The sequence below is a fragment of the Hoplias malabaricus genome, chromosome 1 (genome assembly GCF_029633855.1).
Source record: "Hoplias malabaricus isolate fHopMal1 chromosome 1, fHopMal1.hap1, whole genome shotgun sequence".
Lineage (NCBI taxonomy): Eukaryota > Metazoa > Chordata > Actinopteri > Characiformes > Erythrinidae > Hoplias > Hoplias malabaricus.
Genome location: NC_089800.1, coordinates 2,772,623 through 2,789,634, shown reverse-complemented (window position 1 = coordinate 2,789,634; position 17,012 = coordinate 2,772,623). Strand labels below are relative to the sequence as shown.

Sequence of the window (17,012 nt, the reverse complement as noted above, 5' to 3'; positions counted from 1 at the left end):
ATTTATTTATTTATTTATTTATTTATTTTCATATAAAAGCAAGGTGACCCTATCCTTGGTCAGAAACATGATGAACAACTCAACACATGGTGAGTATGTGCTGTTTTTAAATCTTTATTTAGGTTTAATATTAATTTCAATTTTACACTTAAACACAATTTATTTCGTAGATTAAATAATAATAATAATAATAATAATAATAATAATAATAATAATAATAATAATTAAATATGTTCATTCATATTTCACAAACCAAAGAGCACTTTGAAAAAAATATATATAAATAAATAAATAATGATAATAATAATAATAATAATAATAATAATAATAATAATAAACAACCCAGACAAAACCCCATGGTATTAATTCAAATCATTATGAACATAAGCGATTTAAAACAAAAATAAATATATAAAATATAAATACGTTGTTTAAAATATGTACCAAACAGATAAATACATTTTGCCAGTATTATTTAACGATCTTGGTCAGAAATTAACTAAACATTATTAACTAAAGTGAATTAAAAAGTGTCTGGTGGAGTTAAACTAATTATCTTTTAAGAAGTCAGAACACTGTTTATTTTATTTTATTTTATTTTATTAGGCTGTTTATTTAATAAAGCTGGTCCGCACTCTGTTTAAAGTGTGTAATATGAGTAATGTTTTGTTCCATACCTAGCCTTCACGGTTACATACTGGTGCAGCCGTCCAATCAACGTCTTCGGATACGCCCATGGGGCGCTTTTCTCTCTTTCTATTGGTCGAGGCGTCTGTCAGTCTAAAACATCCGTTACTTTTTCTGTTTGCGTGCATGTTGTGGACTGTGCCATAAAGTTGATAAGGGCGGGGGTGACGGTGTTGCGTTTCTGGATTGAAAAACGAAATATTTGCTTCGTGTGCTGTGTTATATGCGGAATAATTTAATTAACGTATTTACGTAGAGAGAGTTTATAAAATATGTACAATCCTAGTCGGTGTATTTTCTGAGAGAGTTTGTACTTCTCCTGTCGCCCCTCCCCTTGTTTTTAAACTTTCCCAAGACTTAATGGAGACTTGCTATCGCTACCATCGAATTGTGAGGAATTTACTGAAGAACGGTCAATAGAATAGTTGATTAAGTCTCATATTTATTGGTTTTTAACGCAAGAATGAGTGTAATTAATATAAATGCACAGAGTTAGCGGCAGGAGGAGTTGAGCGAGAGCGAATAGTTCACTATAAACTGAGCTAATGTCCAGGCAGCTGTATTTGTATTTTGTGATGTTTACGTTAATTCCTCTCTGTTCGGTGTAAACGGTGGTTTTTCAGCAGGTTTCAGCCCAGTGTTGTTTAAGTTGAGTTTATTGCAGTAGTTTACAGCTGTCCTCTGGGCTGTAGAGAAGGGTTAGGGTGAGTCCTGGTGGAGGATGCTGATGTGCTCCAGTGAAAAAGTGGAGATCAATGTCAGTAAACGATCCGAAGAAAACAAAAATGGGGGAAACTCATCCAACGGCAGGTAGGACTGGGTGACTATTGCATTTCTCTGTGGTTTTGGTGTCTGCTGAAAATATAGCTTGGGTTTTGTTGTAAGAGTTAAATAAAGGGGTTATTTCTGCTTGATTCCTATTCTGCAACTTAATATTGACATAAAATCTTGAAATAACAGCGTTTTCTCTGGACGTATTTTCTTAGCTTCTCAACACAATCATTTTAAAATAAGATAACGCTTAAGAAAAAAGTTCATGTTTGTGATGTTAAATAAAACTAATGAGTCGTTAAAGCATGCGTTGAAACGTCAGTGTTACAAACACAGTTTCAAAAACATGGATTCAGACAGACAGGGTTTTATACCTCACAAAACTGAGGAGCCAATCACATCAACTTGCGGGGGAGGGCTTTCCCGGATTAATGAATGAATTAAGGTTGGCACGGTGGCGCAGCAGGTAGTGTCGCAGTCACACAGCTCCAGGGGCCTCCAGGGGTTCGATTCCTACTCCGGGTGACTGTCTGTGAGGAGTGTGGTGTGTTCTCTCTGTGTCTGTGTGGGTTTCCTCCGGGTGCTCCGGTTTCCTCCCACAGTCCAAAAAACACACCTTGGTAGGTGGATTGGCGACTTAAAATTGTCCGTAGGTGTGAGTGAATGTGTGTGTGTTGCCCTGTGAAGGACTGGCGCCCCCTACAGGGTGTATTCCCGCCTTGCGCCCAATGATTCCAGGTAGGCTCTGGACCCACCGCGACCCTGAACTGGATAAGGGTTACAGACAATGAATGAATGAATGAAATACTGAACAAAGGTGAAAGTATAGAGCTACAACTTAGACACTTTTTAAGGTGTTAGAGTGTAAATTAATTAAATAACTTAATAGATATTTCGTTCGGTTGATAGCGTATGAATCAGTGCAGTGAACCTGTGAGTTGTTAGCATGGTAGTACCACTGCGTATTAGCGTAATAATAGATAGCATCATAGATACGGGCCTATATCAGTAGTAACGATAACCTCACAAGGCTCTACCTGCCGTGTTTTATCTCCTTGATGACTTTAATGATTAATTTCTCAGTTCACGTTTCTCTTTTCGCTCTGAGTGAATGATTTGTGTATTTTCTCCACCGTATTCCTTTCATATTCAAACGCATTGAAAGTCCTTGCTCCGTTCTGTCAGTGAGCTGCTTTTTTGGCCGCGTTAGTGTTTGCAGGTATTGACTGGGGTGGTTTATTACCCCTGGTGTAATTTATGGGGCAGTAAGGTTTGTCAGGGCAGAGACTGCGTTACTCAGAGCAAACAGAAGTGAAGCTGAGATTGAGGCTCATCAAACACAGGAGCAAACACGACCTTGTCCAACAGCAATGGTCCAGACTTTCGTGGAAATCCAGTGAATCGTTAAAGCGTGAAAGTGAAACGAGTGGCTGGATGTTTGTTCTAAAAGATCTCCAGCTTTTTTAGAAGAATTTAAAGGTGCAGTCAGTTGGTTTTTTAACACACAAATAAAAACACATTTTGCAAATGTGATATGTGTATATACTTTTTTACATTAGTTTGTATAACGTTAATTTCACATTGGGGCGGCACGGTGGTGCAGCAGGTAGGTGTCGCAGTCACACAGCTCCAGGGACCTGGAGGTTGTGGGTTCGATTCCCGCTCCAGGTGACTGTCTGTGAGGAGTTGGTGTGTTCTCCCTGTGTCTGCGTGGGTTTCCTCCGGGTGCTCCGGTTTCCTCCCACAGTCCAACACACGTTGGTAGGTGGATTGGCGACTCAAAAGTGTCCGTAGGTGTGAGTGAATGTGTGAGTGTCTGTGTTGCCCTGTGAAGGACTGGCGCCCCCTCCAGGGTGTATTCCCGCCTTGCGCCCAATGATTCCAGGTAGGCTCTGGACCCACTGCGACCCTGAATTGGATAAGGGTTACAGATAATGAATGAATGAATAATTTCACATTACTTGGCTTGGAGCCAGTTTATGTTCCATACAATGGGTCCCCCCCACATTGTGTGCAGCCATGTTTAAACTAGGTTTAGCACCGAAGCTCTCATACAACAGACCACTAGATAAAATTGTAAAAAATGACTGATTTTTATTCCTTTAAAAACTCATATTTTAAAGTTGTACTATATATTTTTAAATCTCACATGACCATTATCCAACCTTACTATCCCTCATGAATAAACGGGGTACTGTGCCTTTAAGACAGATGAATATATGTAAATGAGTTTGGTATTGATTGAGTCTCGTTCAGAAAGCAGTCCTGGCTGAAATGTGGAGCCATCTTTGAAGCTCTGAGGTCCTGGAATAAACCTCTAAGTTGTTTCCTGACAGCAGGACACGGCACAACGTTTAATGGCTTTAACAGTTTTCCTACATCATGCACCACACCAAACAACACAACGTTATCAATGGGAATGGGCGGAGCTAAACCGATTTTGTGGCTGTGATGTCAGAGAATGGCATGTTTTTGCAGCTTAGATTTTATACAGGGAGGCACAGTGGTGTTGCTGCTACACAGCTGCAGGGTACGGGGTCCTGGGTGGGATCCTCTCCTGGGGTCACTGTCTGTGAGGAGTGTGGTGTGTTCTCCCGGTGTCGGTGTGGGTTTCCTCCGGGTGACTGTCTGTGAGGAGTGTGGTGTGTTCTCCCGGTGTCGGTGTGGGTTTCCTCCGGGTGACTTGTCTGTGAGGAGTGTGGTGTGTTCTCCCGGTGTCGGTGTGGGTTTCCTCTGGGTGACTTGTCTGTGAGGAGTGTGGTGTGTTCTCCCTGTGTCTGCGTGGGTTTCCTCCGGGTGACTGTCTGTGAGGAGTGTGGTGTGTTCTCCCGGTGTCGGTGTGGGTTTCCTCCGGGTGACTTGTCTGTGAGGAGTGTGGTGTGTTCTCCCGGTGTCGGTGTGGGTTTCCTCTGGGTGACTTGTCTGTGAGGAGTGTGGTGTGTTCTCCCTGTGTCTGTGAGGGTTTCCTCCGGGTGACTGTCTGTGAGGAGTGTGGTGTGTTCTCCCTGTGTCTGCGTGGGTTTCCTCCGGATGTCTTGTCCACAGGTGTGTGTGTATGTGTGTGTGTGTGTGTGTGTGTGTGTGAAACAACAATTAACCCTTAAACACCACAGCTATTTGTATAGTTTCTCATACATTAATACAGTACTTATTTAACATTTCAGAACAATTACGAACTATTATTATTATTTCATCCACAGTACGTTATTTTTTTCTGATGAAGGTGTTACGGTAGCAGCAAACAGCATCAATACGTCTTAATACTGTGGGGGCTGTCACAGCTAATTAATAAATATTAAATAATATTAAATAAGCCTAAATATTTAAAATAAATAAGTAAATGAAAATAAACGCTAGAGCCGTGGTTTTCCTCAGTGACCGTCCCGTCCGAACCAGCTCTTCATGACAGTACTTACCCTTTCAAAACCTTTACTTACAGAAATGATCATTTGATTTGTGTGCTAATATTATTTACATTTCTCACTCTGTGCCCTGAAGCTGTGGCTCACTGTGGCCAGGGGTCAGTGTTTCAGGTTCTATTCCTGGCTGATGATTACAGCTGTAATTTATCTGTCTGAGTGAGAACCGGTGTTTAAAGGCCTCTGAGCTCAGCCTCTGTTATTACAGTGTTATTACACCTCACTGGAGCACTCTTCAGACTTAATAATAGTGTGTTTATATAGAATTCTTGGGAAATTAGGATATGTAAAATGTCCTCCAGTTTGGGGCGAACATCTTGACTATAAACGTCCCTACGGCAAGAATTGTGTAAATTATATGAATAAATCTGTGGACACATTCGAGCCAGTGTTAGTGAGGTCAGGTTCTGGTGTTGGGGATAAGTTCTAGATCAAAACAACCCCTCCAACTCATCCCAGAGGTGTTAGATCGAGCTCCTTCACTACAGAGAACACAGTTCCACTGTTCCACAGACCTGAGGGATGTCCTGAAGGGTCTGGTTCAGAACGAGGTGTTTCACTGAGTCAGCTTTGTGTTTTCTGATCTCCACCCATTTTATAAATTCCAACATAAATCAGGATTCACGTCGTAAACAGAGCGATGCACACAGATAATAAGAAGTCATTTTAGCGAATTACTAAACCACTCCACAGGGTTTTAAATCGATTGTGTGCAGTGTCTGGCCACGTCATAGCTTTTAAGAACGTGGAGTTGAGTGTTAATGATGTCTCCTCTTCTCAGAAATTTGTAGATAACGGTGTGAAGGGAAAGACAGATGACACAGTGAGTGATGAGGCTGAAGAACCGCACAAAAAAAAAAAACGAGTGCAAAGGGACAGGCTGGAAACTGGGTCACCACAAACCCACCGTCATCACACAGCGTGGTTTCCAGACGTTTCGGGGGAACTGTGGCTCGCTTCTGTTCCTTTCCTTTCTCTGTTCCACTGATTTCTGTCTTCATTATAAAGTTGATAAAGTGCTGAGAGAAAGTGCAGTGTCTTTACTCTTGGCTTGAGGACACGCCCCTTGCTTCCTGACACAGTGAGGAAGTTTTTGAAACACTGTCAGTTGTGTTTTGAAACTTTCAGTGGCGCTCTGAGCACATCTGAACGAGGAGCTGGTTTTTAGAAGACCCCTGAGGACGTCACGAGAGATTTCTGGAACAGAACGGAGGTCAGGTCAGTGAGTCCGGTTCTGAAGACCCACGCAAAAATACACTGCTGTCCTTTAGATCAGAGGGAAGGCATTTATTGACAGATTAACCCTCTAAACTCTCATGGTCCATGCTTCAGTTCCTCATTTTAAATGCTACAGAAGTTGCACATTAGATACATTATAGAAAAGAGTATAGATTATGTTTGTGTACGGAATAATTCACAATGGCTCCTGAATACTCATAGTCTCAGATAAATTATTCATAACACTAGCGTTTACATAATTAAGTCTCTTAATATAATTTATAACGTAGCGTTGAATAATTTGTATTAGCCACTAATTAGCCACTAAATATTTGTAGCACTGTATATTAAGTCTCTAATAAATTCTAGATGTTGAATAATTAATAATAGCTACTGAATAATTAAGTCTCAAATAATTACGGAATAACTTAGTAGTTATTTATGCAGAATAATTTGTAGTAGCTACTGAATAATTAATGCTACATGCTCAACAATTCCTAATCTTTAATGATTAATTAATACATTATAATGTACAGTAGCTAAAGAACAATAAATATTGTCTAATAATAAATAATTTATAATAGTTTATGAATAATGAATGCCACATCTTAAATAATTGATAATTTCAGATAAATTATTCATAAACGGTACAGAATAGTAATTCGTAGTAGCTACTGCTTAACTGTTAGCTGCTGAGTAATGTATTGTTTGTTAGTTGTTATAGCAACATGAGCCTTTCTAGTAGTAGGTGCTGAACCAATAGAATGGCATTCTTGATTCGACCAATGGGAATAAATTCTGTCAAAGCCACCAATGAATAAGTCGGAAAAGTCTCCAGTTGTGTTTAAAAACACATCAGGATTTACCTTAGTGAGTAATACCAGACGTAACAACGCTGTGTCCTGAGAATACGTCTTAAGGCCCGTAACAGAGCTGGAGGGAAAGGAGTTTAAAGGGTTAAGCTGAATACCTGCGGATGCTAACACTAGTACTATGGCTAAACCCGTTTTAATTCCGACACTGACCGTCTTCCCGCCATCGTCCGACGCCGAGTCGCGATCTCCGTCGCCCAGTCCTCGGCCTCATCGCTCTCAAAGGATCTTCAGGACCCGAGGAAGAGAGAAACATAGCACCAACCCTCCGGAGAACCCTCTGGGGAAGTCACTAGAACCCAGGGCCGTGGATCACAACCGGGTCGAATGCGGGTGGAATGGTGCCAAAGGGAAAAGGAGCAGGAGGCGGAGCCTATCGCCCAGAATCCTGAAGAGAAAAGACAGGGAGGAGGGGGCAGGGGGTTCCGATGTGGGGAGTGGGGGCAGGTCCTCCCCGCTCCTCCTGCCCCCCTCCCGCTCCCGCTGGTCCCTCCGCAGCCTCCTCAGCAAAGACATGGACTGGGACAGCAGCTGCAGGTAAACAAACAAACAAATAAACAATAAGAACCTGAGTATTATTCTCCGCCCCCTGTTTGAAAGTATACATATGCTTGGTTGATGCTCCTCCACAAATTGATACAGCTGTTTGATGTCCTTCCCTTGTTTTAGCTCCGCCCCACATCAGAACAGAGCTCATTTACAAATATGAGTCTTAAAGGCACAGTAACAAAAAAAAGTCCTGGGATAAGGAGCGATGGGGGAATGAGCTGTGAGATCTTTAAGGTGTTCGTTCCTGGAGGCGGACCTGGGTGGGACCAGCAGGTAGTGTCGGGGAATCCCAGCAGGGTCTGGTCATGGGTTTGTGTGGGGTTTTGGTGAAGTGTTGGGTTTCCTGTTCCTGAGAGAATAGAGGAAACCGACTCTAAATGAAACCAGACCCTTTTGTTTTCTCTGACAGGAGAGGAACACATCAAATGCTGGACGGATTTTTTGAGGTTTTAGTTTGTGCACGTTACGGTGTTTAATTTACAGCTGAATTAAAACCCTCCAGTACAGATTTCAACAATGATTTCAGTATTTTATCAACTCAAAACTCTAAAGTGTCCATAGGTGTGAGTGTGTGAGTGAATGTGAGAGTGTGTGTCACCCTGTGAAGGACTGGCGCCCCCTCCAGGCTGTGTTCCCGCCTTGCACCCAGTGATTCCAGGGAGGCTCCGGACTCACCATGACCCTGAACTGGATAAGGGTTACAGACAATGAATGGATGAATGAATGTAACTGAAGTGTGTACACTCTGGTTTAAATTTGTAAAGCATAACAATATGACACTGTAGTGCAGTGCAGTGCGGCTGAATTGTGGGTTAATGCAGCAGCGTTGTAGGCCTGTAGTGTGTTATTACTGGAGTGTTGGTGGTGTCTCAGTGGAGGAGCTGTAGTACTGTGTTACAGCATATAAACACTGTAGTATAATATTACTCTAGTACAGAGAGAGAGAGTGTGTGTGTGTGTGAAGTGTGTGCGTGTACAGACAGCAGGGGTGTGGCCTGCTCTCAGCTGTGGTCTGCATGACATCACCACTGACCAACAGTAGCTCTCTTTTGTCTGTGTATGATGTCACCGTCAGCCAATCAGGAGGTAGTATGTGGATGCTGCAGCGAGCAGCTGAAGAGAGACAGCTTCACACTCGGTGTTCTTCACCTTCGTCATCGTTGTCTGAACCTGGCCCTGTGTTTACATTACACCATAAAGACATGAATATTCATTATTATATAGTTACACACGAAAGAAAATGCAGATGGCCGTGTTAGTGGTTAATATTGATGATTTTCTCATATCTTAAAGGGCTCAAATCATTGAAACTGTGTTTCACACTGGCTCTGAAATGTTAGAAGTTAAATGTAGAAATCTGAGCAATTTTAAAGCTTTAAAATCTAGACCAGGGTTTGACAGGTTTCTTTACACAGCACTTTTTGTACACAGTGGAGATTTAAAGAGCTTTACAGAATCAGTGTAGGGATATTAAAGGAGTAAATGCAAAACAGTAATAAAATTAAAATTATAAAAGCAATATAACATTAAATTATAAAATACATGTAAAGAAATAAACAGGTAAATACAGGTAGTGTCGCAGTCACACAGCTCCAGGGACCTGGAGGTTGTGGGTTCGATTCCCACTCCAGGTGACTGTCTGTGAAGAGTGTGGTGTGTTCTCCCTGTGTCTGCGTGGGTTTCCTCCGGGTGACTGTCTGTGAGGAGTGTGGTGTGTTCTCCCTGTGTCTGCGTGGGTTTCCTCCGGGTGACTGTCTGTGAGGAGTGTGGTGAGTTCTCTCTGTGTCTGCGTGGGTTTCATCCGGGTGACTGTCTGTGAGGAGTGTGGTGTGTTCTCCCTGTGTCTGCGTGGGTTTCCTCCGGGTGACTGTCTGTGAGGAGTGTGGTGTGTTCTCCCTGTGTCTGCGTGGGTTTCCTCCAGGTGACTGTCTGTGAGGAGTGTGGTGTGTTCTCCCTGTGCCTGCGTGGGTTTCCTCTGGGTGACTGTCTGTGAGGAGTGTGGTGTGTTCTCCCTGTGTCTGCGTGGGTTTCATCCGGGTGACTGTCTGTGAGGAGTGTGGTGTGTTCTCCCTGTGTCTGCATGGGTTTCCTCCGGGTGACTGTCTGTGAAGAGTGTGGTGTGTTCTCCCTGTGTCTGCGTGGGTTTCCTCCGGGTGACTGTCTGTGAGGAGTGTGGTGTGTTCTCCCTGTGTCTGCGTGGGTTTCCTCCGGGTGACTGTCTGTGAGGAGTGTGGTGTGTTCTCCCTGTGTCTGCGTGGGTTTCCTCCGGGTGACTGACTGTGAGGAGTGTGGTGTATTCTCCCTGTGTCTGCGTGGGTTTCCTCCGGGTGACTGTCTGTGAGGAGTGTGGTGTGTTCTCCCTGTGTCTGCGTGTGTTTCCTCCGGGTGACTGTCTGTGAGGAGTGTGGTGTGTTCTCCCTGTGTCGGTGTGGGTTTTCTCCGGGTGACTGTCTGTGAGGAGTGTGGTGTGTTCTCTCTATGTCTGCGTGGGTTTCCTCTGGGTGACTGTCTGTGAGGAGTGTGGTGAGAGTTCTCTCTGTGTCTGCGTGGGTTTCCTCCGGGTGACTGTCTGTGAGGAGTGTGGTGTGTTCTTCCTGTGTCTGCGTGGGTTTCCTCCGGGTGACTGTCTGTGAGGAGTGTGGTGTGTTCTCTCTGTGTCTGTGTGGGTTTCCTCCGGGTGACTGTCTGTGAGGAGTGGGGTGTGTTCTCCCTGTGTCTGTGTGGGTTTCCTCCGGGTGACTGTCTGTGAGGAGTGGGGTGTGTTCTCCCTGTGTCTGCGTGGGTTTCCTCCGGGTGACTGTCTGTGAGGAGTGTGGTGTGTTCTCCCTGTGTCTGCGTGGGTTTCCTCCGGGTGACTGTCTGTGAGGAGTGTGGTGTGTTCTCCCTGTGTCGGTGTGGGTTTTCTCCGGGTGACTTTCTGTGAGGAGTGTGGTGTGTTCTCTCTGTGTCTGCGTGGGTTTCCTCTGGGTGACTGTCTGTGAGGAGTGTGGTGAGAGTTCTCTCTGTGTCTGCGTGGGTTTCCTCCGGGTGACTGTCTGTGAGGAGTGTGGTGTGTTCTCTCTGTGTCTGTGTGGGTTTCCTCCGGGTGACTGTCTGTGAGGAGTGTGGTGTTCTCTCTGTGTCTGTGTGGGTTTCCTCCGGGTGCTCCGGTTTCCTCCCACAGTCCAAAAACACACGTTGGTAGGTGGATTGGCGACTCAAAGTGTCCGTAGAGGTGAGTGTGTGTTGCCCTGTGAAGGACTGGCGCCCCCTCCAGGTTTTATTCACACCTTGCGCCCAATGATTCCAGGTAGGCTCTGGACCCAGTGGAAGTGGATAAGCTCTTACAGATAATGATAGTGAATGAAAGTAATGAGACATTAAGTGCCTTATTAAACAAAGGCACAATCCACATATAAATGTAAAGTAAACTGCTGAAATTGAATTCAACATTTTCTGCTGGGTGTTTTTTAGTTATTTAACATATTTCTAGCAATTTCTGCTCTTGTGTTTGAGCATTTCATACATTTTTTTATGAATTCATGAACCTTTGCTGATATTTAAAAGCAATATTTTCTTTAATTGTTGAAGGCTTTCTGATATTTAACAGATTTTTGGACTCATTCTGCTGCTGTTTCTGAGCATTGTCTTTTTAAAGTGATTTTTCTGCTGTGAATTCCGAACGTGTTGTTGTCGTGGCGCTGGTTGAGAGCAGCAGCTGCTGTAATCTCTGAGACTTACTCTAAAACCCTCTGTTGTCTTTCTGCTCCTAAAATCACTGTAAAAACCTAACAGGGGCAGTCAGACACGAGCCTGAATAGTTAGTTTACTAATACAGTGATTCTACTGATAGAATAATAACAGATTACTGTAATAATTATAATGTATAGTGTCTCTTTACAGTAATACTGTGCCCCTAACACTGTAATAGTAAATATTTACTGCAGGGTTTTTGTTGTATATTCCTATTTTGTCAGGGTTTGTTTCCAAAAGATGTTTTTAATTATTAAACTCCAACCTTACTTTCTCCAACTCAAAATTATAGGTTTATTTATGGGTTTTATTGATAAACAGATGCTTGATGAAGTCAATACACAGCTCTTGGCCATAAACTGTACTTAATAAAATAATAAACTCTATGTAGGATGTGTGTAAAATATGAAATACAGCTCACGGTGCTTCACTGAAATGAGACGTTTAAAGGGAATGTCTCTCTGGTTGTTTACTTTCCGAAGCTAAGCATCTTTTAAGGTGGAATGGTGTGTTTGTAGGTGGCTGAATTGTAATTTGTCTGTAATTTTTATACACTTTTTTACGGCGTTTTTTTCCCCATTACAAGGACTCAAATAGACACTGAGTATTTTACTTAACCGTCAACACAACGTCTTTTTTTCGGAGTTAAAAATGTTTTGTTGAATGCAGAAATGTTATTTCATTTTCTCTGCAGTCGTTCGTTGGTTTCATAAATGTAACACAGTGTAGTTTGTTTATACAGAGCACAAAGACAAAAAACCCTGTTATGCTCAGTGTTATTTCATTTAAAATTTCAACAGGGTTTTGTGGCTCCCAGTGTTTTCTTTACTGTGTGAAACGGGTCCAAGCGGCTCTTTGAGTGGTGAAGGTTGCCGACCCGTGGTCTAAAACAACCCCAGCTGCCTCTGCCATGAGGAGAGAGAGAGAGAGAGAGAGAGAGAGAGACTAACATAGGGAAAGCCTAGCATAATGGGCTGAGCCAGTTTGTTTTTTACTCATTTACAGACACAGGGGGATTTGTAAAAAACACACACACCAAGTGGAGAGCAGCAAATGGTGAGGAAACCTCTGAACTTTTATAAAAGTGTTTTTTGATTACAATCGTAAACTAAGCCTTTAAAAGACGAGGGAGTGATGTTTATGTTTATGTTAATGTTAATATAATAACAGGGAGCAGAAGAGCAGTGTCAGTTTATGTGTTTATTAAAGATTAACTACAGGCTGTGTGTGTGTGTGTGTGTGTGTGTGTGTGTGTGTGTGTGTGTTTCCTCCTCATTGCTCTGCACACAGCAAAATATGTGTTGTTGTTTTTTTTTTTGTTTTTTTTCTCGTGGTCAGTCAGACTGGACTGTGGTCAAACTCCATTTACACCACCGCCATAAACACACACATTTCAGCACTTTCTGCCTCAACACACTTCTAACTCCTGACGAAGCACATAAACACAGTGATTATTAGCTGAATTAGCTCATTATTACAGCAGAAAAGGGCTGTTATTCCTACGTTGAGGAAATGATATTTACTGTATATTTAATTAATTTAATTATTATTACTTTTATTTTTCTCATCCTTTCCCAAAAATATCGTCAGTCCGTCAAGTGAGAGAAACTGTGAGCTGCTGAGTACAGACCTGTGTGTGTGTGTGTGTGGCTGGGAGATGCTGAGTGTACAGACCTGTGTTTTTGTGGGGGTTGTTTAGTGTGTTGTGTTTATCTCCAGATCAATTACAGCTTCCTTTAGAGGGTTTGTGGTCGATAAGAGCGTCCGACACACACTGCACTCACACAAACCCATCAGCGTTAGCTTTTAGCTTAACACCAACCACCCTCACATTTTATTTAAAGAGTCTGTGTCATATAGAAGAAGAAGAATCACCTTAATTGATCTCTTAGGGATGTTTTTTCTCTGAAAACACACACACACACACACACACACACACACACACACCAGGGGCAGAGAACATGTAACACAGAATGCCTGGCTGTATCAGAGTTCTGTTCTGTAACCCACCTCTATTAAACACGGCCTGCCCCAGCCAATCAGGACGGAGCTCATTTACATATGTCTTTGTCCCTCAAGGCCCATTTTAACCTGATACAGAGAGGTCTGAATATGGCCATTTGAATTATTGTTGTAGTTACAAATTAAACACCACACGATGATCTCTGGGAGAAAACCCAAGAGAAATGCAGGGTACTGGCCCTTTAACGCAGCGCTAGATTAACTTTAACAACGAGAAGCTCTGAGTCGGCTAAAAAAGGTTTAAGAAAGAAAGGCACGCACAGCGTTCAGTGGAAAAGAAGTATGTCGACATGTCCGAGCACGAAGAGAGAGAGAGAGAGAGAGAAAGAGAGAGAGAGAGAGAGAGAGAGAGAAGTAAGAGGAAGAAAGCAAAAACGAGATGAGGGAGATAAGGAGAGAGAACAGAGAAAAAACTGACAAAAAAACGAGGGGGAAAGAGACAAGGATAGACAGAGCAAGGAGCGGAGGAGAGAGGGAGGAGTATGAAGGTTAGAGAGGTAGAGAGAGAAGAGTGCGCAGAGACCAGGAAAAGAGAGAAGAGGTTGAAAGGAGAGGTAGATTGAGGGAGAACAGTTAGTGAGAGAAATCAGACAGAAGGAAAGATAGAACATAGAGAGAGGGGAAGGGAGAGATATAAGAGAAGAAGAGAGAGGGAGGAGAGGTAGAGAATAAGGAGGGATTGAGAGAGAAAGAAGAGGTTGATAGAGGGGGAAATGGATTGTGAGAGATGACAAAAAAAGAAAGGAGAGGTGGAGAAATGATAATGAGAGATAGAAAATGAGAATAATGAGTGATAGGGAGATAGAAAGGAGAGTGTAAGGAGTGCTAGACGAGAGAGAGAGAGATCAGGGCTTTGGTATTATCCATGAAGTGCTTATGGAAATGTGCTGCAACTTGTATCTAGTGGTTTATATCAAATTCTCCCTCTCCATGTCTATCCTTCTCTCCCTTTTTCCCTCCCTCCATCTTCTCATCTGCTGCCCATGAGCTTAAGGTCACCAGGCCCAATGCCAACTGTTGGCTAGCGGGGTATAAAGCCCCCAGCAGCTGTGATCGCTGAAGTGATGGAGCTCAATCCGACACCTTTGTGAAGAGTTGGGGACTCACGAACGCATGGCTCATGGTCATCAAATCCTCACAGCAACCCAGTGTATTTGTAATATCAGTAAAAGAGGGATATAGAGGGTATTTTCCCCCCTTATAAATGCTTTGTTAACCCTTTGCTCTTTGGCCTTGGGTCTGCAGCCCCGTAGAGTTAGCCCTCCCCCTCTTCCCTGGTGCTGCCCTTTGAACCCAGATTACTACAGAGCTCCCGGGAAAGCAGATTATGGACACACAACTGTCCGTGCTGGATTAAATCCTGCTCTGCAGTCTGTGAATCACATACACATGGAGAGAGTGAGAGCTGGACTTGGCCCAGTTCAGTTTGACCCGGTTTGGTTCTGTCCGGTTCAGCATTAAAGGCAAGTACACTCGCCGTCCTGTGTCCCTCTGTCACAGGGAGTATCTCCTACTAGAGCCATATATATTAATCTCATATAATTCAGCCGTGCACCAGTCAGCCACCATATTGTTTCTACACTCATTGTCCATTCTCTCAGCTTCACTGACCATAGAGGTCATTGTATAGTTCTACAATCACAGACTATTGTCCTTCTTCTGCTCTCATACTTTGTTCTTCAATAGTCAGAGCCCCAAAGGGGCCCACCACAGGGCAGGGGGATCATTTTAGACGCTGTAGAGTCGTTAATATAGTGGTGATGCGTCATGGTGCTTCTCCACCAGGTGAATCAGGTCCTGGTTCTGGAAGCGGGTTCTTGTTTAGTTCTGTTCTCTCGTGGTTCAGAGCGAGTCGAGTAGGGACTAAACCGTGGCGTGTAAACCTTGCAGAGCGCTGATTGTCCAGAGAGAGTCGTCACTCTACGCCACGCAACGCAGACGACCAGCACCAACTCTCCATCTGTAAAATCTCCAGCTGCAGCAGAGATCACGTTTGTTTTTATCCGACTCACGACGGCAGCTCGTAAAATGACGCCGTGGTCTTTTGAAGAGGTTCGAACGCTCCTTGGATCGGTGGCCGACAAAAGAATCCAGCGAGAGCTGGACGCTGCAACAAGGAAGGAACAAACTCTACTGATCTGTCTGAACTGATGACGGAGCTGTGTTCAGTCCCAAACAACAACAACACGCCGATACACCATGAGTAAACACCGCTTAACGTTACCGCCGCCGTTGTTGTGGTTGAGACGACACCGGATACGTTAATTGAGTTTTTAAATCCCTCGGTGTCACTGCTGGACTGAGAATAGTCCACCAAATTAAAAACATTCAGCTACCAACATCTTGTGGGCAGCATCCTGTGTCCACTGATGAAGGACTAGAGGACGCCCAGTAGAAACCATCTACAAATTAGAAAAGCGACATGGACACTGTTCACGAAACTTTGTTTCATTCAGATCTATGCATATGATGATGAACATTAAATGAAAAGTATTTTAAGTGCGATAGTGGATTGTAGGATGAGTCTAAAGCCTGTCCCTGTGTTATTGACCAATGCAGGCCACAAAAATGCATGCTTTAATCCCTTCTTCTGGCTTGGCCCATGCAGCAGAAGAGCAGGCCCATCCTCCTCCTCCTCCTCCTCCTGCTGCTGACTAAGATCCTCTTTTCTCCTCCTCCCTTTCCCCTACCCCTCCTTTTCTATCCCTCTATCCTCGCCCGCTGGAGCATGCACGGTGGGAAAATGGCAATGTTACCGCTGTAAAGCGGCTAAAATAAGGCTAGACCCCGGTGTTTTTGGAATGGAGTTGTCCAAACTGCAGTGCACTGCGGATTACAAGAATAAACGCAGCACCATCCAATGAGATGTTCGAGTGAGTAGCCTGCTTTGTGCCATTTTAGATCGTTTTGGACCGTTGTAAGAACATTTCGGGATCAAACCGCTTGCAGTTAGCACCCTTTAAAACAGCGTTAAACAGATGAGGACGTTGCAAGCGGTTCGCTTTTGTTGAACGCTGCAACACCCGTTGACTTTGCGGTGAAGCCGTTAGCATTTTGTACGCGGCTCTTACTCAATTTTACACACTTTAAACCGCTCAAACGGCAGCTGACTGTACGAACACACAAATAGTCTGTGTTCAACGTCGTTTAAACCCATTTCTGAGTTAATATTAACAGCGGGTTTGTGTTTTTGTTCAGTATTTTTAGCCGCTCCGTGTCTGTTGTCGTTTGTAACCAACACTCATTCATTTCGCTGACATTGAACACACACTCAACGGTTTAGCGGTGCGTTGGTTTTAGCTCATAAAACATACAGGTTTTCTGTTGGTCGTTTTTTCTCTTTTTCCACTACGAGAACACGTTCTTCTCTATCATTAATACCTCAGGTTTAGTCGGGTTTTGCTTGTATTGCGTTACTGCAGGGACTTATATCTCCGAGCTAATAGAGTTGAGGAGAGTGGCGGTGAAGCAGCTGATTGTTGGTCTGTAACAGGATCAGTGTTTTTACAGATGGATTTATATCACGGATTTGCCAATACATTTGTAGCTTATTTTCGAGGCTGTGGCTTCGAATGACACTGATTTCTCTTCCTCGTTTATTTAATCTGGGTTTCCAACACATTTTATCAACGTTTCTGGTTAATATTGTGGTTCAGGTTATGGGTGTGGCGATATGGTGGTAATATCATATAACGGTACAAAATACACTAAACGTATTATTGGTAACGATAAATGTGGTGAA

The 17,012-nt window shown here is 43.4% G+C and overlaps 1 protein-coding gene across 4 annotated transcripts in view; it reads left to right on the top strand.

Annotated features, from left to right (window-relative positions):
* Nucleotides 1-17,012, top strand: part of gramd1a (GRAM domain containing 1A) — a 32,796-nt gene that overhangs the window by 356 nt on the left and 15,428 nt on the right. The window contains exon 2 of one of the 4 annotated variants that reach the window (XM_066643475.1): nucleotides 40-89. Coding sequence is in view for 3 of the 4 variants with exons in the window: in XM_066643447.1 (XP_066499544.1) it covers nucleotides 7,089-7,504 (416 nt within the window). In the remaining variant the exon portion in view is untranslated. Of the gene's footprint in view, nucleotides 1-39; nucleotides 90-1,048; nucleotides 1,498-6,753; nucleotides 7,505-15,819; nucleotides 16,144-17,012 lie in introns of those variants that run through there. The other 3 variants (XM_066643457.1, XM_066643447.1, XM_066643467.1) reach the window with 3 other exon arrangements.